Source organism: Nannospalax galili, unplaced genomic scaffold, assembly GCF_000622305.1.
Source record: "Nannospalax galili isolate Female #2095 unplaced genomic scaffold, S.galili_v1.0 scaffold139, whole genome shotgun sequence".
Lineage (NCBI taxonomy): Eukaryota > Metazoa > Chordata > Mammalia > Rodentia > Spalacidae > Nannospalax > Nannospalax galili.
In genome coordinates, this window is record NW_008345884.1 from 6,098,047 (window position 1) to 6,120,618 (window position 22,572).

The 22,572-nt window shown below is 38.0% G+C and overlaps 1 protein-coding gene across 1 annotated transcript in view; it reads right to left on the reverse strand.

Moving 5' to 3' along the window:
• Positions 1 to 22,572, reverse strand: part of C6 (complement C6) — a 93,559-nt gene that overhangs the window by 14,616 nt on the left and 56,371 nt on the right. Inside the window, exons 9-14 of the mRNA XM_008842126.2 lie at positions 20,070 to 20,236; positions 18,615 to 18,840; positions 17,515 to 17,686; positions 17,150 to 17,261; positions 12,481 to 12,613; positions 11,358 to 11,546 (exon numbers count right to left, since the gene is read on the reverse strand). Coding sequence (XP_008840348.1) covers positions 11,358 to 11,546; positions 12,481 to 12,613; positions 17,150 to 17,261; positions 17,515 to 17,686; positions 18,615 to 18,840; positions 20,070 to 20,236 — 999 coding nt within the window. The remainder of the gene's footprint in view (positions 1 to 11,357; positions 11,547 to 12,480; positions 12,614 to 17,149; positions 17,262 to 17,514; positions 17,687 to 18,614; positions 18,841 to 20,069; positions 20,237 to 22,572) is intronic.

Genomic DNA, 22,572 nt, shown 5'->3' on the forward strand with positions numbered 1-22,572 from the left:
ACAGAATCTCTTTATCAATACTTCTACTTAAGGTTATTCAGAAGGTTTACTTTCTCCTTTTCCTTCAAAGATGAAGACAGACAAGAAGCATGGGAGTTAGCAGAGCTGAGGCATAAACTCGGTCTAAGTTTCCTCTGTGTGTTCTTGCTCGTTTCAAAAGCAAAATGAGCCCTAATATCTGATCCCTTATGCACCCTTAAGGATTCTGATTAAGAATAAGATATTGTTCAAAAAGGCAGACATCGCATGCTTTCTCTCATATTAAGAGACCTAAAGGAAGAGCAGGGGATACAATGTAATGAGAAGCAAGACAAGATGTAATGTATTTTCTTTCAGATGAAGAGTTCATATTTAACTAAATATGCACTTATATTTACATATGTGACAAAAAAACAAAAGGAAGACTATTTGAGGGAGAGGAAGGAACCAACAAGAGAGATAGGAGAGTCCCAGCCCACTGCACCTTGATACCCCTGCATTCTAAGCAGCTCCATTCTCTTTCTGAAAGCTGTTCCCCTTCTAGCCATGGGCCTAGGCCTACTCCTGATCTTTCCACCTCAGATCTATGGACTAGCCTCTTTGTCCAGACCCTGCCCACTGTGTCCCAATCCCTTGCACTAAGACTAGCTGCATTCTCCAGCTTAGTTTGTTAGACCTCCACAGGTTGTGCCCATCCCTGCCTTGCCCTTGGCTTCCTGATCTGTCTGCCATAGACCTGCTGCTACCTTGGTAGGTCAGACTCCTCCCACAGAGCTTTGATTCCCCTGCACCCTGAGCAGCTCCATTCCACTTTGCTGCTGTCCTTCTTCAAGCCTTGGGTCTAGGCCTGGTCATGATCTTCCTGCTTCAGATCTCTGGACTAGCCTCCTAGCCCAGACCCCACACACTGTCCTGATTCCCCTGCACCCAGACTATCTGCATTCTTCAGCTTCAAGACCAACACCTACTCACCTCTTAACTCAGATCCTGCCTACTGCATCTCATACCAGCCTTAGCTCTATGACTCCCTCCTGATCATCTTCCCTGAGCCCTCCTCACTAGCCTGACAGAACCCAGCCACTGGAACCCCATAGCCTTGAATTCCCTTCATCTGCTGGAGAGCACTGCACTAGTCAGCTTGCAGCCATCCTGTCCCACCAATAAAAAAATCAAAAGTGAGAACCTGAAGCACACATCGAATAACTTTTCATACCTGAGCAAAAAAAGCAACCAAGCTATACCAACAATATAAGCAGAACCAAACTTAAACTAAACAAATGCAGAATAGAATTCCCTATTGTAATCTGCTTGAACACACAATCAGTAAAAGACACTGGCAGCACAAAACACAAATAATATGAAAAATCAAGAGAATATGTTCCCAACAAAATGCACCAGTTTTACAGAAGTATACTACAATAAGAATCACTGTGAAGAACCCCATGACACAGAATTTAAAAGAACAATCATAAATATGATCAAAGAACTTAACGAACACACAGAAAAACAACTCAAAGAACTCAGAGGAAAGGAAATGTGAGACACAATGAAAAGACCAAATCTATGCATCATAGGCATACAGGAAGAAGACGAATGTCAGGCCAATGGCCCTGGCCAGATCTTCAACAGGCTTATAGAAGAAGACTTCCCTAAATTAAGGAAGGACATTCCTATACAGACTCAAGAAGCACACAGAACACCAGTAAGACAGAACCAGAACACAAACTCCCCACAGAATATCATAGTAAAAACACTGAATGAGCAATACAAAGAGAGGGTACCGAAAAGTGCTAGAGAAAAACAGCAAGTTCTATATAAAGGAAATCCATCAGAATTACAGTTGACTTGAAAAATATTTTATTTATTATTTTTATTTTATGCATATGTGTGTATTGCCTGTGTATAGGTAAGTGTGCCTGTGTCGTGCAATGCCTGCAGAGGACAGAGAGGCTGTCGGATCCCCTGAAACTGCAGTTACAGACAGTTGTTAGCTGCCATGTGGGTGCTGGGATTCAAACCCAGGTCTTCTGAAAGAACAACCAGTGTTCTTAACCACTGAGTTATCTCTCCAGCCCACAGCTGACTTTTCAATGCAAACTCTGAAAGCCAGAAGAGCCCAGCTCAAGGTATTTTCAGTTCTAAATGACTATGGATGTCAACCCAGAATACTTTATCCCCAAATCGTCTATTATAATTGAAGGGGAAAAAAGTTTTCCATGACACAAAGAGGCTGAAAGAATTCATGTCCACCAAACTAGCCCTACAGAGAATAAGGAATGCCTATACCCAAGAGGTTACAGAAAGAAAACAAAGGAAGGTATAATTACAGAAACATAAAATAGGTCAAAGAAAACAACAAATTAAAATGACAGTAACCAATATGCATCTTTCAATAATAATCTTAAATATTAATGGTCTCAACTCCCCAGTCAAAAGATATGGGATAGTGGAATGGATTTAAAAATAAAATCTATCTTTTGGTTGTCTTTAAGAAACTCATCTCATCTTCAAGGATAGGCACTGCCTTAGGGTGAAAAAAGTAGAAAAAATATTCCAAGGAAATGGCACTAAGAAACAAGCAGGGCTTGCAATTCCAACATCTGACAAAACAGACTTCAAATTAAAACTAATTAGAGAGATAAAGAGGGGTTACTTCACTCTGATCAAAGGAACAATTGACCAAGAAGATATTACAATCATGAACATATATACATCAAACTCTGGCACATTTCATAAAACACCACTACAGGACTATAAAACACAGATTGACCCCTACTCAGTAATAGTAGGTAAATTCAATACCCCACTATCTCCAATGGAAAGGTTAACTAGACAAAGAATAAACAAAGAGACTTCTGAATTAAATGACATCTTACATCAAATAGACCTAACAGACATCTACTGAATATTTCACTCAAGCACGAAAGAATACACTTTCTATTCAGCGGCCCATGCAAGTTTCTCTAAAATTAGCCACATACTGGGCCACAAAACAAACTTCAACAAATATTAAAAAGTTAAATAATTCCATGCATTCTATCATACAACAGTGCAATAAAGCTTAAAATCAACAGCAAAAGAAGTTATAGTAGTGACATGAACTCATGGAGATTAACCAATACAATCCTGAATGATGAAAGGGTTAAAGGAGAAATTAAGAAAGAAATAAAAGTACTCCTGGAATTAAATGAAAATGATAATACAACACAACAAAACCTCTGAGACACTTTAAAAGCAGTCCTAAGAGGGAAGTTTATAGCACTAAGTGCCTACATTAAAAAATCATAAAGAGCACATATAAATGACTTAATAGTATATCTCAAAACCCAAGAAATGCATAAACAAACCAAACCCAAACCTAGTAGATGATAAGAAATAACAAAAAACAGAGCAAAATTAATGCAATTGAAACAAAACAATATAGATAATCAACAAATCTAAGAGCTGATTCTTTGAAAAGACAAACAACAATAACAGAACCTTAGCCCCATTAACCAAAAGAAAGAAAGAAAGAGCAAATCCAAATTAACAAAATCAGAGATGATTAAAGGAACATCACAACAGACACCAAAAGAAATCCACAACATTATAAGGGAATACATTAAAAACCTATACTCTATTAATTTGAAAAATATAAAAGAAATGGATGAATTTCTAAACTCATGGAAACACCAAAACTAAATCAAGAAAAGATCAACAGCTTAAAAGGACCCATAATGAATAAGCAAATTGAAACAGCAGTACAAAACCTCCCAACAAGAAAAGCCCAGGCCCAGATGGATTCACAGCAGAATTCTACCATATATTCAAAGAAAATCTACAACCAATAATTCTTAAATTATTCAAAAAGATAGAAACAGAGAGAATGCCCAAACTCCTTCTATGAGGCCAGTATCACTCTAATACCAAAACTAAGTAATGACACAACAAAAAAGAAAGCTATAAGCCCATCTCCTTAATGAACATAGAAGCAAAAAATATCAACAAGATACTTGCAAACTGCACACAGACACACATCAAAAAGATCATCCACCATGATCAAGTCAGCTTAATGCAGAGATGCAGGAATGGTTCAATATACATAAGTCAATAAATGTAATAAATCATGTAAAGGGACTTTTAAAAATCACATGGTCATCTCAGTGATGCAGAAAAGGCCTTTGAAAAAATCCATGTTAAAAGTCCTAGAGGGAATTGGACAGGATGGAACATACCTCAACATAATTAAAGGGATACATGACAAACCCACAGCCAACAACATTTTAAATGGAGAAAAACTGAAGGATTCCCATTGAAATCAGGAACAAGACAAGCTGTTCAGTATTTCCACTCCTTTTCAATAGAGTGCTTGAAAGTCTTGGTAGAGCAAAAAGATAAGAGAAGGAAATTAAAAGAATACTAATTGGAAAAGAGGTAAATTTGTCATTATTTGCAGATGATATGATATTATACATAAGAGATCCCAAAAATTCCACCAGAGAACTGATAGAAATGCAGGATACTTTCAGTAAAATGTTAGGTTATAAACTCAGTCTACAAAAATCAGCAGCTTTTCTATATACCAATAACAAGCAATCAGAGAAAGAGTACATGGAAGCCTCATTTATAATAACCTCAAATAAAATACCTAGAAATAAACCTAATCAAAGACAATAAAGCTCTCTACAATGAAAATTTTAAATCTTTGAAGAAAGAGATAGAAGACATCAGAAGATGGAAAGACCTCCTATGCTTACAGATTAGAAGAATTAATATTGTGTAAATGACCATCTTACCAAAAGGAATTTATAGATTCAATACAATGCCAGTCAAAATCCCTATGACGTTCTTCACAGAGCTAGAAAAAAAAAAGCCATCCTAAAATTCACATGGAATTACAAAAGACTCTAGGTAGCCAAAGAAGTCTTGAGCAAAAAGAACAATGTTTGCAGGATCACCTTACCAGATCTCAAACTATGTTACAGGGCTGTGGTTATAAACATAGCATGTTACTGACACAAAAACAGACATGTAAATCAATGGAACATGATAGAAGACCCAGTCATGAGTGCATGCAATTTCAGCCACCTGACAAAGGGGTCAAGAACATTCACTGGAGGAAAGACAGGATGTTCAGCAAATGGTGCTGGCAAAACTGGATCTCCACCTGTAGAAGAATGAACCCTTATCTTTCATCATGTACAAAAGTCAACTCCAAATGGATCAAAGACCATAATATGAAACCTGAAACCTGAAACTGTTAGAAGAAAACATAGGCAGTACCCTACACAATATAGGCATAGGAAAAGACTTTCTAAATCAGACATCAGTTGCTCAGGCATTAAGGTTAACAATTGACAAGTGGGGCCTCATTAAACTAAAAAGGTTTTTTACAGCAAAAAAGACAACCTAGGAAGTAAGGAGGAAACTTCCTTATGGAGTGGGAGAAATTCTTCACCAGCTACACATCCTCTGTAGAGGACTAATATTCAGAATACACAAAGAACTCAAACAACAAAGAAACAAGAAAATAAATGATCCAATAAGAAGATGGGCTAAGGACGTGAAAAGAGAATTCTCAAACAAAAAATAAAAATGACAAAGAAACATCTTAAAAAGTACTCAATATCCTTAATAATTAGGGAAATGCAAATCAAAACCACCTTAAGATTTCACCTTACTCTAGTCAAACTGGTTAAGATTAAGAGAACAAAAGACACCAAATGCTGGTGAGGATGTGGAGAAAGAGGAACACTCATTGACTACTGGGAGGATTGCATAGTCATCCAACTACTATGCAAAGCAGTGTGGAGAACTCTTAAAAAACTAAAAATTAGTCTACCATATGATCTGGTAATACCACTCCTTGGCATATACACAAAGGACTCATCCTTTGCAGAGACACTTACACAGCCATGTTTGTTGCTGCTCTTTTCACAAGAGCTAAGAAATGGAAACTACCTAAATGTCCCTCAATTGACAACTGAATAATGAAAATATGGCACATTTACACAATGGAGTTCTACTCAGTTTTTAAAAATTATTTAATAACCACATAATTGGAAGAAGCATTTCATTACAACAGCATTGACATATTCAATAACAATTTCCAGAGCTAAGATGCATCTCTTTCAAAATTGGCTGTAAATTTTTAAGTTTACAGTTGAATTGATACAGTTATACAATATTGTACTCTGAATAAACCCGATAAGACATAAAATTAAACCTGGGTCTTCTGCAAGAACAACCAGTGTTCTTAACTGCTGAGCCATCTCTCCAGTCCCAGAAAAACTTACTTTTAATGCAACTAATACTTAGATGTTTGCACATGCATCTCTAATCTCTATGTATCTGGTTATTACTAGTTACAGTTGGTGACTTTCTGAGATCCTTGGCACCTGAGCATGGATATAAAGTCATCAGGTAGATTTCAATGGTAATATTTTTCACATCTACTAATTAACATGAAGCAAATTTTTATGCCTCTTCCTCAAATATAACTCATTTTTTATTGATTTTTTGTGTCTTTCATAAGAACATCCCAAACAATCTTATTCATCTCTATACTCACATCCCAAGTGGCACCCTCCCATAGCCTTCCCCCAACTGGAGCCCATATACTCTGTCATCCCTGTTATAGCCTACTGTGTTGTCAGTGCCCCCAGCCATTCCCTAGTGCTTGTCCATCTGCTTAGTCTAGTCAGCCTATCTGTAGTTCCTTGTTTTAGGGAGATCAGCTGTTCCTCATCTAGCAGCAAGCAGTTGCCAATATTCCTTTAGATAAGATTGAGGCCTGCTGTTCATTTTCCCAATTCTATGCTGGGTCACTCTCTGGGAGTGTCTTGGGCTACCCTGGCCAACAACTCAAAGGAAGGTATCTCCTGTCTGGAACTGTTTCTTGTTATGTAGCCTTTAGCTATACACATGGACTCTTAAAGACTTATATTGATCCCTTTAATCTTTGGTTATGTTTTCCTTTTGGGTGTTTAAGACCATGCAGTTGTCCTAGATAAACCAATTTATTTTTACTCTGAAGGTCATTTGAGGATCTGTTCCCTCAGGGGTTACATGGGCTTGGGAGGAGCCCCTGGCTCCTTTCTTTTATCAGTTCCATCTATGTGAAGATAAGTCAAAGGTCCTGCTCGACCATGGATGGCTTCACTTGGAAGCATGGAGGAAATGTTCCCTCTGTGTTTTAAGGAAAGATGAAATCAAGAAATTTGCAGGTAAATGGATGGAACTAGAAACTGTTATACTAGGTGACATAACAAAGACTCAGAAAAAACAGGCATGTATATTCTTCTTCATTTGTGGATCTTATCACCAAATCCTTATATACCACTATATATCCTGATCTAACCATAGGAGCCAGGAAAATGGAAAGGAACTGTGGTGGCAAAGGGAAAGAAAGAGCCCAAGAGAGGGGAATAGTAGAAAACATATGTTACCAAGGAGAAAATGGGTAAAATGGGGGTATTCAACTGGGAAGGGAGGAGAGAAGGGCATATAAAGATCCATGGGCATAAAGGAAAAGAAGGAACTCAAGAGGGGGATAATAGGAGAAATGGGGGAAATGGGGATGTTTTAACTGGGGAGGGAGGGGGGTTAGACAAGGAGAGAGAGAGAGAAGAGATGAGTAAAGCTTAGGTGAAAAACCAGAGGAAAATGTGTTATCTCAAAAACCTACTGAAAAATACTCTTACAATATCTGAACATGATTATATGTGTATACCTGAAGGATACATAGGAAGAAACACAGTGAGGCACAGGAGAAACCTCCCTTTGAGTTGTTCAGGGTAGTCCAAGAGACTCCCAAAATAACACAGGCTATTGCCACAATCCTTGATTATCTCCCAGAACTTGAAGGTAAGACCCTATTTCTTTCTTAAGATAGGACATACTTCAGACACAGGACTTGGATAATAGAACTAGAACTCACCTGGGAAGCCTCCTCCCTGAAGATTAGCCCTCATAGCTCTAGAGGATACTATGCAAGCTGCTATGGGAGAAAATCAATCAATGGTTCGACCCAGCTTCAAATTCTAATAACCACAACAATGCCCAGCACAACAAACTGTAGTGGTGGAGTAGTGGCACTATTATCTTGAGGGTAATCAACAGCTATGTAATTGGACTTAAAGCCCTCTCAGTGAGGGAGCACTCATGTGTGGCACTGTAAAGAGCCAAATACATGTGACTGGAGTGGCAATAGATTATATAGAAAACACCATTTCTCTCATATCTCTAGAGAAATCTAATTTCTTACTGTATGCCAAATAAGGATCCTTATATTAACAGACAAGTATACCTTACATCAAGGAAGTTTCTTTTTGCAACAGATAGAGATTATTACAGAGTTCTGCAGCAAATCACACACGGAGAATATGTATTTGAGAGATGCCCAGCCCCAAGTGACACATATACAGTGGAACCTTTACACCCAAGGTTCATGGAACATAGCAGAACAGGAGTTGGAGAGAATATGAATGCATCCCTCAACTTTTACCAGTGAAAATTCCTCATACAACAGAGTGTGATGCACACAGAAGGCCATAATCAGCCAAGGTATAGCAAATAAGAGACTGTGGAGTGTGTCCCTGGATAGGACTCCTATATTAAATCTCACCTACCCATGGCTCAGAGACCATTGCCAAAAAGAGAGGGTGGAAAGATTGTAAGAGCTTGTGTTGGTGCACGAACATAAGGAAACAGAGGATTTCGGGCCTCTTGGAATTTGCTCTTATGAATTCGAAGCAATGGTGACAGTGTGCATGAATCCCAGGCAAACTCAGTCAGGCAAAAACCCAGCATAGACCTGTGGAAATGGACAGGAGGTCCCAACCTTAGCTGAAGAAGTATTGGCCGCTGATTACTGCTGGCTAAGGGAGAGTTGACATTTTTCAAGGTAGTGACTCTAGATTAACTGAGTAGACGCCACTGGATGAACTTGCACTGAGGGACACCTGGGTACAAAAGTTTGAACAGATAGGCCTTAACATATATAACAGAATGCATGAAATCTGGTGGTAGAGAGTTATGGAGGTGTAGGGATGGGCAAAGCAGTCTAAATATGATTAAGATTTATTGTATGAGATGCACATATACATTTAAAAAGGTGTTAGAAAGCCAGGTGTGGTGGTGCACATCTTTAATCCCAGCACTTGGGAGGTAGAGGCAGGTAGATCTCTGTGAGACTGTGGCCAGCCTGGTATCCATAATGAATTCCTGGCCAGCTGAGGCTACAATGAAACCTTGTCTCAAAAAGACAAAAACAATTAGATAGGAGAGTGGGGGAGAGTAGTGGGGTAAATAGCAATAGTCAATGACACACATCAATGAAAATGTCAAAACGAAAGCCATTATTTTGTATGTTAACTAAAACTTTTGATTTAATAAAAGTTTAAAATCTCTGTTCTGTTGGGACCCTTGTGAATCCCCAGACTTTGGAGTTTTCCTAGGCCTGCCTTGCAGAGATTTCTTATACAGTAGATGGTGGTTAACACAGAGAACTACAACTGGCTAACATACAGTGACTCAGAGGCTCCAGACTGCTTATTGCTGGCTATATAGTTCACCTTTATCAAACTTCTGCCTCCCTAGGGCTCAGGATCATTGCAGAAGAGGAGGAAGAAAGATTATATGAGACAGAGGTGATGGATAAACATAAGGAAACATGTCTAGACAGCTGGTCAGAATGTACAAGTCCCATGTAAGCTCAAACAGACAAAATCCTAGCATGGAAGTGGGGAAGTGGGGAAAAACCCACAACCCTAACTGAGGAACTATTGCTAACTGATGGTTGCTAGGAAAGGGAGAGTCAATCTTGTTTAAGGTGAGACTCTTAATAGGTTGACCAGGCTCCAGTAGATGAACCCACACTGAAGGGCTTTTGGGGACACAAACCTGACTCTACGGGCACATATATACACATATATGTATATATGTATTAAAATATAGAAATCTGGTAGGTGTTAGTGGAGCAGATATAGGAGGGGATCTAAATATGATAAAGTATATGAAATTCACAGAAATTTAATGAAAAATTAATTTTAAAAAGTTTAAAAATTTAGGGATGGGGAGATACTCAGTTGGTAGAATACTTGCCATGCAAACATGAAAATACAAGTTTAAATTCCCTGCACTCCTGTAAAAAACTGGGTGTGGCAGCCTGTAACTCTAATCCCAGCACTGAGAGGTAGAGACAAGTAGATCCTGTAGTTCTCTGGTCAGCCAGCCTTACTTTATAGATGAGCTCCAGGTTTAGTAAGAAGCCCTTTCTCAAATAATAAAGCAGAGAGCAACTCAAGAGGATACCAGTATCACCCTCTGGCCTCCACAAAACACGTATACATATGTGTATGTGTACCTACATGCACATATATACTCACAAGTATACACATAGACTCCACACACACCAAAAATAATGAAAAACCATTTGAAAAATCCAGTTACACTTATTATTATAAAAACTGATGAAATATATAAGTTGTAAGAGGAGAAAATGGGTTTATTTTTAATGTGAAAGCTTTAATTAAACAAAAGTGATTTTCAAAAATTGCTTTCAAGTTGGTGGTGGATGAAACTACAGACAATATTTAGGAAAATCTGAAACTTCAATTGCATTTTCCAGTCAATTTTCTTTCAAAATATTTCTGTGCTTTCTGGACTCTACAAAATAATTGTTCTCAACTCTGGGTGTTCAGAACTAACTGGAAGTTTTTATTTATTTTTTTAACAAAAAATGTAAATTTGTACATAAAATATGATCATATTTATGGTGTTCCATGTGACATTGGATACATGTACAAATTACTTGGTGTTCAAATCAAAGTTAACAAATTGATTTCCTCAAACATACTTTTTTTGTGGTAAATACATTCAAAATCCTCTTCAGTTATGGGCATTTTAAACAAAATCAGACACTGAGTCTTTTTCAGCTTTGTGACATTGGTTTTTGAGGGATGGGGCTTGGGCAGATTTTAAAAGGATTCCACCCAGAGTTAAATAAACATTGTTTAGAGAAGCTGATACAGGGAAATACAGATGACAGATTGAAAGAGCATTAGAAAATTTCAATTGTGGGTAATCAATAAAATGCCTATGTGTTTGCTAATTTTTATAGTTCTCTACTTGAACCAAAATGTTCAGTTAACTATCAGTTCTGGTCTTGTAGAATGAGAGATCATACATTCCTTGAATTCCTTGAAAATATTAATGTTTTATATTGGAAAGGAATATTGAACTCACCCAATAAGCTAATATGAAGACATTCACTTGCCTAGCAATATCTATACAGGTGAAATATACTTTTTCTTCCCTGCTAAGAAGGGAAGAAATGTCCCTGCTGTGGATGCTGAACTAACAACCTTATAAGATTCCAAGTCCCAGCTGCTACTCACCTTTTCTGCACGTCAGAGGATTTGAAATGGGAGGTGTCCAGGAGTCTTTCCTGCATGTATACCTTGATGGCCCAGCAACAACAAAGCCTTTGGGGCATGTCAGCTCAATGGATTCACCAATCTTATACACTCTTTGAAATGGCGTGAGCGTCAGTCCTTCCTGCGCAACTGGCTTGAGGCATTCAGTCTCTACAGAGAGAGCAGTATTTCAGATGTATTCATTGGCTCAGAATACTCAACAAGTGAAAGCAGATTTTGTTTTTCCAAATGAGTGATGCCAGTGAGATGTACTGCATTTGTTCAGTGGTGGTACCTCCTTTTAATCAGAGGATCTTTCAGTTAAAGCTCTCCAGCTTTTCTTCAGAGACTCTATGCAGAACACCACCTTAGTTTTGACATCTAAGGTTTACCTGTCGAAGAATTAACTCCAGACACATTCAACTTTCATTTTATCTTTGGGATCTTTATCTTTCAAAAACTAATTTCATTTCCTCTCCTACCTTTTGGGTTTTTCTTAAAGCAAGTTACAACACTGTGAGTAACAAACACGGGGCCTTCTAATTGATGTTGTTCTCAATGCTACTTAAGTGGTCGCATGTTGTTGGGGTCCCTTTTGAGCCTTGTATGAGTCTCAGTATCTCAGTATTTGATTTACCATAACATGGGTAGGCACAGGACATAATAAGCTCATTCATTCTTTTTCGGAAAATGATGTGAACATATCCCAAAGAACTGTGCTGAGGAGATAACAGTATCTCATACAAATCCCAAATCTGATATGTGAAGAGTCTATGTACTATCCTTTTTGGATTCACTCATTTGTACTGATTTGTACAACAGGCAAGGCAGATGTCTGTGGCTGGGTAATCTCTCAGGTTTCATGCATTCCTTTTTAAGGGCATGCTTCATAGTGTGATGTGTGTGTGGCTACTATGAGGGAAAGAGAACTGAAGGATGAGATGGTCTGAGATCTAGCTTTAGCCCCATTTACTACTCTGCTGTCTTTTCACCATAGTTACTAAGAAATAGTAAAATGAACTGAACAAGGATGTGACTTTGCTCTATTTATCCTGGGCACATTCATTCTGCAAGAGAGTCACACAAATGCTTGCCCAGTTCTCACGTTGGCATTCCACATCCCCTTTCCACCAGGTCCTGTCTGGTAAGCATCTGAAGTACTGGTATCCAACAGGCTGGAATCCAGTAAGACATGAAATTTCAACTTCTTCCCCAACCGAGTAAAGTTTCTTTTCATTCTAGAATTAAAACAGAAACAAGAAATTCTCAGTGGATGAACTGTCATCTCTAAACCTCTCAGGGCTATTGTGAATTCTGCCCCTTCCATCCTCTTCCCATCCACTCAGACATACAGTCTCTTAAATTCTACTGTTAAATACACCCAAAATGTCTTCCTCCTCATTATCCATTCATAGCATCCATTATTTCTTACCTGTCCAGCTTTCTAGCTGGTCATTCTCCAAATTCATTTTCCATGTTTCTGCTCTAAATTGATTATAATTTTTGTACTTAAACACTTGCTTTTTGGGACTCATTCAGTAAAGTGCTTGTTGTACAAGCATGAGGACCCGTTTGGACCCTCAGCATCCATATAAAAGTCAGATGTAGTGGCACACATCTATAATGCCAGCATTGGTGGTGAGTGGAGACAGGAGATCCCTGGAGCACACTGGCCAATTGATGAGCTCTGGTTGAGTGAGAGAGACCATATCTCAAAAAAGTAAGGTGAACAAAAATAGAAGACACTTAGTGTTGACCTGTGGTCTCCAGGCAAACCCATATGCGTACACACACACACACACACACACACACACACACACACACACACCATACATCACACACACACCAAACAAGCAAGCAAGCAAACAAGCAAGCAAGCAAACAAACAAGAAACACTCTATCTTCACTGTATATGGGATACCTTCTGTTATGGTTTGAATATGAAATATTCCCTACAAGCTTATATTTTGAAAACTTCATTCTTAGATGATGATGCTGTTATGCGAGGTTCCAGAACCTTAAAGAGGTGGGGCCTACTAGGAAGAAGTGAGCTCCTGGAGTGCAGACCTCATAGGTTATAGCCAGGTCCCACTTTCTGCATGTGCTCTGTGTGTCTCCTGGTCTGTGGAGATGTGAGCAAGCCTATTTATGCCCCCACATCATGGACAAGAGCCTCTCTGCTGATGTCTATTCAGCTGTCCTTCCTCACCCTGACACTGTGAGCCAAAATACATCCTTCCTCCCTCATGTTGCTTCCACCCAGCATTTCCTCACAACAGTGAGGAAGGTGACTACTATCCCCATTATTTCTGGAAGAGGAAACTGTGCTGACAATGTTATGGCTCTACACTGAATGATGCATCCTGCATTTATAACAAGATTTTCAGTTTTTATTGTGACTAACTGACTACAAATCACTTAAAAAAACATTACTCATTTCCTAGTAACCTGTTGGTCATTTTGCATCTTCCCGGCTGCTAAAGGATAAAGAGCTGCCAAATTCAAGATGAAAATGGATCTTGCACTTCTTAGCTTAAATCACCCATGCTACCATCTTCATCTCCTGTCATTTCTTTTCATAAAACCTATATTCTAGAGAAACAAAATCACCTACTGCTCTTTGAGCCTAAGTCTCTTTTGTGTCTCCAAGTCTTCCATTAGCTGTTCCATCTGTCCTCCAAACCTTCTCTTTTCCTTTCTCTCAAGACCCAGATTGTACAGAACACACTCTATGAAGAGGATGCTGCTTCCCCAGCTTCATAAGGTACACTGTCCTTTCAGCCCTGAAGCAACTCGCACACTCACACAAAGCTTCTTATAGACTTCATCACATTTATCTGCTTTGATGTTGACACAAGAAGTAACTCCACACTAGGTTGAATTCATTCTCTCTCTCTCTCTCTCTCTCTCTCTCTCTCTCTCTCTCTCTCTCTCTCCTCTCCCCTCTCCTTCTCTCCCTCCCTCCCTCTTCTCTCCCTTCTGTCACAAACACATCTCTTTGCAGAAGCCTTAGTAGCTCTCTGAAGCTATGCAAAGCACTATGCTTCTTGAGGGAGCTTTTAATGGAGCACTGTTGATTTACCAAGAATCAGAAGAATGCTGAGCTTTGACTAGGAAGTTCTTCCCAGAACTGAGCTTGGAAATTTTAGAGAAGGTGACCATTCAAATCAACTTCTGGTATGAGTTGTTCATGTGATTTAAACTTGCCTCCTTATTGGATACAAAAAGACTATCCTTCTATTGGCTATTATTGATATGTCTTTGTTTGCAAGGGGTGTGGACCAATGACAGATATTAATAATTTGGATATTTTATTAATTGCATACTTTAAAAAGTATTGAATTTTTATTTTTGTGTGTATATGTATGGTGTGTGTGTGTGTGTGTGTGTGTGTGTGTGTGTGTGTGTGAATGCCAGGGCATGCGTGTGGAAGTCAGAGGACAACTTTCTGGAGTTGATTCTCTCCTTTCATCATAGATTTCAGGGACTGAACTCAGTCCAGCTTTCATGGTCAGTGCTTTTGTCTCTGAGCCATCTTGCTGTCTTATGACTACATACTTTTATTCATGCATTTATCTTCAAATAAGTTATAGTTTTGATGCCTCCATTTCTTTAATGAAGAAATAACATATAAGTATGTGTTACAGCCACCTTTCTTAGAACACATACATGCTGGCATACATGCTGGACCAGCTCTGTAAGTAATCTTTACCTTACATTACTTCATTTGTCTTGGTTCTTATACAGATCCCCTCAAGTGCAACAATGTGATTGTTCTGAACTCAATTTAGAGGCAGCTGCCTCTGTCTGAACTCCCACAAGAAGAACTTGCTACTAGAAATTCCAGAAGGTGCTCATTAGGAAAAATTAAGGCTGTGTGACTTGAGAGTAAAAATTACACATAGAGATCAGGGCTTAATAAAGAACAAAAAATGGAGTGAATTTATTTGTGAAAATAAAAAAATTTCTATGGTTTGAATGTATTCTAAAAACTTCAGTTTACATTTAATTGCTAATGTGATCCTGTTGGGTCTCTGCCCTCAGGAGTGGGTGAACGCCATTATCCTGAGAAAAGGACAGAGTCTGCCCCAAAGCCCTCCTCAGTTTACCCAATTTGCCTTTCCAACTCTTCAACTGTGTGCCAAACAACTCTTATTTTATAAACTGTTCAAGTCTGTGATACTCAGAAAATGGACTAAGATATATAATCTAATTTTTGTAAAATGAACCATAGGAGTAATAAACCACTCTTTAAAACTTTGTGTGCTTTAGAAATTAGAATGACAATAATTTTAAGTTTTTGTATACAGCTAATATAAAGAGACTAAAAGTTACTTAGTCATATGGATTGGGAAGTAAATAATTTTGAAGTCCATGTTCTAAGGTAGAAACCAGAAATTTTACTGGAGCAATCTGATCTGTTTTTTAACAAGACCTCTTCTGTATTGGTGAGCCTGAGACCTCTGGTCTGGAATAAAGATCAAATAAAATTATCTCCTTCCAAAATATTTCCTCTTAAAACCATTGGGCATGATGCTTTACATCATACACACAAAGAGAAGAAAGACAAACAGGAAGATAGATGAGAACATATGTAATCACTAACTATGGATCATGATTTTCATGGATGGCCTTGGAGATTTGCACATTACTGATTTTTAAAAAAATATTGTATTTATTATTTTTATTTTGTGTCTATGAGTGTATTGCTTGCATGTATGTAAGTGCACCCATGTCATGCAATGCCCATGGAGGTCAAAAGAAGACGTTGGATGCCCTTGGAACTGGAGTTATAGAGGGTTGTTAGCTGCCATATGGGTGCTAGAAATTGAATCTGATCCTCTGCAAAAGCAGCCAGTGCTCTTAATCACTGAGCCATCTCTCCAGCCCCTTATGTTATTGATCTTTAATCATAAACATAATATTAGAAAAAGATTAACCTAAATGTTTCATTGAGCTAAAATGTAAAATGGATCGGGAGCATGCCTTCTGTGATCAATTTTATTATTATACATCTTCTAAATGATTTATATCTAAAGTCACAAGCCTGAGTGATAGTATTTAATTTTTATAAAAATCATAGAAACATTTTAATGAAAAAGATGAAATTAAAAGAATATTATAATCATATTAACTGCTTAAAAGTTCTACAGATTTCTAACCTAAGAAGTCAATACAGACTCAACGCCTCCGAAGATTACAGTGAAGTCTCATTTCTCTCTCTGAGAATGTGCCTTAGATAATAGAATTAGTTTGTTCAGTCTCAGAAATAAGCAGCCAGATCTCAGCTGCAGATTGTCACCAGTCATCTACACCCATGCCATGCTGAAGTTCCATACTCTGTTCACACGTCTACCTCCATCATATGACCTGAGTGGTACAAAGGAACACATCAACTGGCTCTTCTTTGAACTAACAACCACACATTGTGGACATCTCCAAGGAATCCAAGATGAAAGTGTGGTTGAGCATTTCTGGATGCTAGTTTGTAATTAAAACATTACTATTTTTTTAAATTATGTGTGCACATGAGTGCAGTGCTGGAGTTACAGGATGCTGGGAGCTGCCTACCTAACGTGGGTACTAAGAATTGAACTAAGGCCCTCTGGATGAGCAGTCCATGCTCTTAACTGCTGAGCCATCTCTTCAGCCCAACTTTATGCTTTTTAAGTCAACAGATAATTAAAATAGGAAAATAACTCCAAGTAAAAGAAAATCTATATTTTTCAAGTATTTTTGAACTTCTACCCAAAAGTTAAGGTCAGGATTCTTACCCAGATAAGCCCATTTTCTGGAAGAACTGGCGGAGGACACCCTGAATCTGCTTCTTCCTCAGGAAGATCTACCTCTTTCATTTCTTCACCATCACTGATACATGGCTGTCCACTAAGAAGGAAAAAGAAATATGCATGTACATGTATGTCTTTATGTGTGCATATTGACATGTATACCCTCAATCTCCATATTTATAACATGCATGTATACAGATTAACAGAGAAACTTCTTTAGAGAGCCAAGGTTATCAGTAGACTTAGTGTTTCATTATTATGCTGTGTTGGCATATGTAAAATTATAAGTATTTCTTATTTGGTATTAGTAAATACAAACAAGTGATCTCTTCCCTCTTACCCGACCTTACACGTTTTCCATTATTGAAAATGTGCAGTCCTCCTCTTGCCGCTCCTCCCCCTCACAGAGTCTCCCTCCTCGCTGGTGGGCAGGGTTACTGCACTCTCGGGTTCGCGATCTCCTATGAGCAGCATTGCAGGTGCTCCAGGAAGACCAGCAGCCCCAGTTCCCATCCACTGCATCTGGAACAGAGGAAGACCCACTGCCATCCTGGTGCACATAGGAGAATTTGGGCTTTGAGGCTAGGACAAGCTGGTTTCCCAATACTTTTGCTCTGCGACATGCTTTATGGGATATTACAGGGGTTTAGTGAGAACTAAAATAAAGACTTATAAAGCATTCACATACATTTCCTAACTTCTTTTCCTGTTCTCATGGGCATGAATGAAATGACAATTATGAATCATTTTAACCATGAGTAAATATATCTGTACATGTATGCATATACACCTACACATAATTATATATATATATATATACACACACACACAAACACACATATATGTATAAATATGAAAATCTTATGTGTGGAACATATATCAAACTATACTTTCAAAGGTAGGAGAACATATTCTCACTCCCAGGTTTCATCCCCTCTCCAAGGAAAAATTGAGTTAATGCACTTAGGCCCCTACATGAAAACTTTGCTTTTGTGGCTTTAATTTAGCCCTTATTGCAAAATTATCCTGATTATACATGATAATACATGTAATAATATAGTTTTATAGTAACAATATTGTGTATTCATTTTACAATGTTTATTTAAATATTACAGACAATATATCATGTATTTTTTATATATGTCAAACATATACAATGCATATATTTTAATCCTCAGGTAATAATAGAATTATCCTCACTTTCTGGATGAGTAGAATGTAACTTGGAGCAGTTAGACAATTTTCCCTGGTGCTTTGTGGCTTATTGGGTACAGATGAGTCTAATACCAGGGTTGTTTGTCTTTGGAGTTTAATTTTTGAAGTCTTGTTTAATCTGTGAGTTTGCACAGGTGGAGATTGCAAGTAAGTTTTGTCTTGTTTAAATGGACAACCCATAATATATTTTGGAGAGGAAAAGGTGTTGACCTCACAATTAATCATTGATACTTACCAGATTTGTAATCTGGAGACCGTCTCTCACAGTTCTTACCATAGGTACCACTCCGGCATACACACAAGCATTCCGTCCCTGATAGCATGGGAAGGCCGTTATTCGGGCATGGAGCACACTGGCAAGGGTCAAATTTGGCTGAATATTCTTGGAATGCTTTCCTGAGGTTGTTCCGTTTTGTCACTGCACAGGGGATGTTTCTGACCAAGTCCATGATAGGGGCAAGCTAAGGACAGATGGCAGAGAGGTCCTGTTACTTCCCCTTGGGCAGTATACTGCATCTTGTCATCACTATCTAGTTGTCATCAAATCAGTGCTTAGTGGTAAATCTCACACTTCCAAGGAATTATCATAGAATCCAGTATAGGCATCTGGCTATGGAACCAGGAGAGAAAAGCCTAGTACCAGAGGGTGTGGGCAAGCCATGTAGAACTTACTATCCTTCCAGGTCTATTATGAAGGAAACCACATGCCAGATGTTTATTTGGACTTGCATCGAAGTGCTGAGATAGGTCACCAAGAGTTACTAATGCCTATTAGTGTTCCTCATTAGGTTTGAATCAGGAGGGGAACTCTGGAGATGATAAAGAGAGCTCTTTGTTTCTCTAAGGATGACATTGGCTTTTGTTGGCGCCAGATGAGGAAATGCGGCATAGAAGATGGAGAGGTGAGTTTGCCATTTGGATGAATGGAAGAATTGTTGTAACAAATAACTCAGGTAACAACAACAAAAGAAATAACCATCCAGTGCAGTACATGACTTAAAGGTGCCCATACGGACAGCTAGTTCCATGTGTTTTTTTGTTGCATGTAAATGATTCCATGTTCACAGTGACTGGACTCTTCTATCTCTATGCACATTAAATAAACACAAAAATAAATGTAGTAGCTTCTTTAGAAGCCTTTTAAAATGTGGTTATTTTATATGCAAAACTGACTCTATGTAACATAATACTGATGTGTAGACAAAGCATTCCATGAATAACAAAACCCACGTTTTAATGTAATTACAACAAATTAAAAAATGGCAAATTGAATTAATGGTGATGGAAACTGGAAACAAAATGAATCTAAAATTCCATTTGTCCCAGGTGTGCTCATGAAATGGAACTGCAAGAAAAAAAAAAACAACACAGAAACTAAATGTATTATGTCCATAGGGAGATGAAGAGCTCTACTTCCAGGCAAGATTGAGCAATTTCATTCTCTGAATTCCCCTTTTTGGTATTTTATGCATGCTAGGAATTTTAAATACTGTACTAGAATTCTTGTTTGAATTGCAAAAACAATAGATGTGCAATTTAACAGTTTTAAAAAGGTACATTGTGCATGCATATTAAAGAGAGACATTTCATTTATCATCTGAAGAAAATGGAACAGGAATAAAATAAAGTGCAATTTGGGCTTGTAGAAAACTGCTGTCCATCTCTTACCCCTGATACTTTTCAATCTTACCTCGAAATCAACCACAGAAGGATTTTCCTTCACTGATTCCAACCACTCTGAAAAGACTTTCTCCCCTGGACCAGAGCGCCCTTTCTCCCATGCCAAAGCTGCTGCATACTCACTCTTCCCACCTTGGACCAGGGATATGGATTTCTCTGCCCCCTGCAAAAAGGAACCTGCAAGGTGATTGAAGAAAATTAACCACTTAATTTTAATGGAAATGTATACTTTAAAGACAAGTCTCTTTCTCAGGAGAGCAAAGTTGATGGTACAGTCAGGGCGCACCAATAACTAAGCTCAGAGGAAAAGGAGAACAGTCCCTGACCCTAAAGGAGATTAAATAACACAAATTATAGTAACAGTGACAGTGATGTCAGGTAGTCAGCATACAGTACATGACAGGCTCTTTTCACACATTTCATAACTCACAACAACCCTAAGTAGATATTAGTGTCATTGTAGGTACCGAAGCTGACAGCAATATGTCTTGAAACACATAGCAAGAGGCAGCAGTGGGATGCAAATGAACCTCAGTCTTTGTCTTTACTATTTGAAAGCAAGTTCCAGGTTTTGGATTTATATTAGCCTAAGTTTAGGGTCCATGGAATAACATAAATATATGTTAGCTTCTGATATCAGCCAATTCCCTGCTATGCTAGAAATTTCCAATTCCAGGTTTAAATAAATGGGAGAATGTCTTCAAACTTAAAGAGGAGCAAAGACATTTTATATGAAAGAGAAAAAGATAAACAACAAACATGGGTAGGAAGTGAGTAGGGAGAAACAAAATTAATGAAAACAAAGCTAGTGATAAGGATGAGAGTTAATAGAGTGAATTCTGGTGCTTACGATACAATGTCAGTAGTTAGTAGGGGTTAGCCATGCCATTCCTGTTCAGAAATTCTCTAGCATGATATTATAGAATGATTAGAAAAGAGGGAGACATGCTGTCACATAAAGAAAGGAGTCTGGTCATTTTCAAAGGGAAAGCATAAGAAAATACAGAAGGGAAGTTCATGCCAGACCTTATGTTATAATGTTGATTAACAATGGCTCTGTCATGTAGCTCATATTTGCATTATATATGTATTATATATTTCATAAGAAGAGTGATCCCATTAAAAATTATGTGTGCTAGACATGGGTTTTGAGGACAGAGTGAGGAACATTCAATATTTCAATAAGCATTTTTTTCTCATTTCTTTCTGTTTTCTTACTGAATCTAGCAGAATGTTTTATTCAGTATGAAATCTGTGAATGCCTTGGTAAAGGGTTTTGTGTTGTTGAGAGGGGAACCACATACCATACAGCTTATTGAAAAAAATCAGAATCTTCTTTATAATTTCAAGAAAATTTCTTTTTAGCTTGGTCACAGAGTTTTCCAGTCTAAAGATGGAACTCGCTTACTCTTAACAGCTGTTAACATCATCCAAATTGTAAGTGAGATAGTAAGAATTGCTAATAGGATTAAATCCAAATATTTAAGAAAGGTATACAGTCTTGTTTAATTTAGAACAAACCTATATTCAAAGGTCAGTTTTACTTTTCAAATTTATGCTCAAGTCCAGTTGGCGTATTTATTAATTTTTTTACTAATTCTTTGATTTTCTGTGTTTTCACTCCCTCATCCATAGAATATGGGTAATATTTATACCAGTCTCACAGGGTTGCCACAAGGATTCAGAGTTCATACACATAATGAAATAGTGCCTGGGATCTTGTAAGAACTTAACTTACTTCTAGTATGTTAATCTTTCCCTCCCTCCCTCCCTCCCTCTCTCCTTCCCTCCTTCCCTCCCTTCCTTTCCTTTTTTTTCTTTTGCCCTTCCCTTCCTCCTCCCTCCCTCCACTTCCTCCCTCCTTTCCACCTTTCCTTCCTTCCTTCATGTATTTAGTGAAAGTACATCTATTAAACATTTTCTATGCTATAAGTACAGAGAACATAAAGACCATGACAACACCCTATATTTACTTACAACTTAGTATAGGAAATACAAAGTCAGTGCAATGCATTATAATGAATACTCCAATATCATGAATACAGTTTTCAGAGCAAACAGTAGGAGAGCACCAAACCCTAATTACACTGATGGAGGTGGCAGTTGGGAAAGACTTTCCTAACTGCCTGCTAAAAATTCTGATTTCATGATTTGCTTGCTTTAAAGACTGCATTGTTACTGTATTAAATATTTAAGCAGTTCAGAAACAATCCTTGCTGTTTTCATTTAGTGTTTTTTTTTACATATTCTACACTACATTCTGTTCTTACTGCCTCTTCTTGATCCACTTTTTCATTCTTGAGTCCTATATTTACTCACTGGGTTAAAATCTTAATATTAATCTTTAAATTGTTCCTAAACTCTGTATCTCCAATTCCTCTCATGATTCAGTTACACTGTGGGCTTTACGTATGAACAATCTTGGGTAGAGACAGAGGAAAAAGAGCCAAACTTTGTCTTTGGAACACTCACGTGTGCTTCGTCAATCTACCAGAAGCCACAGGGTTAAAGGT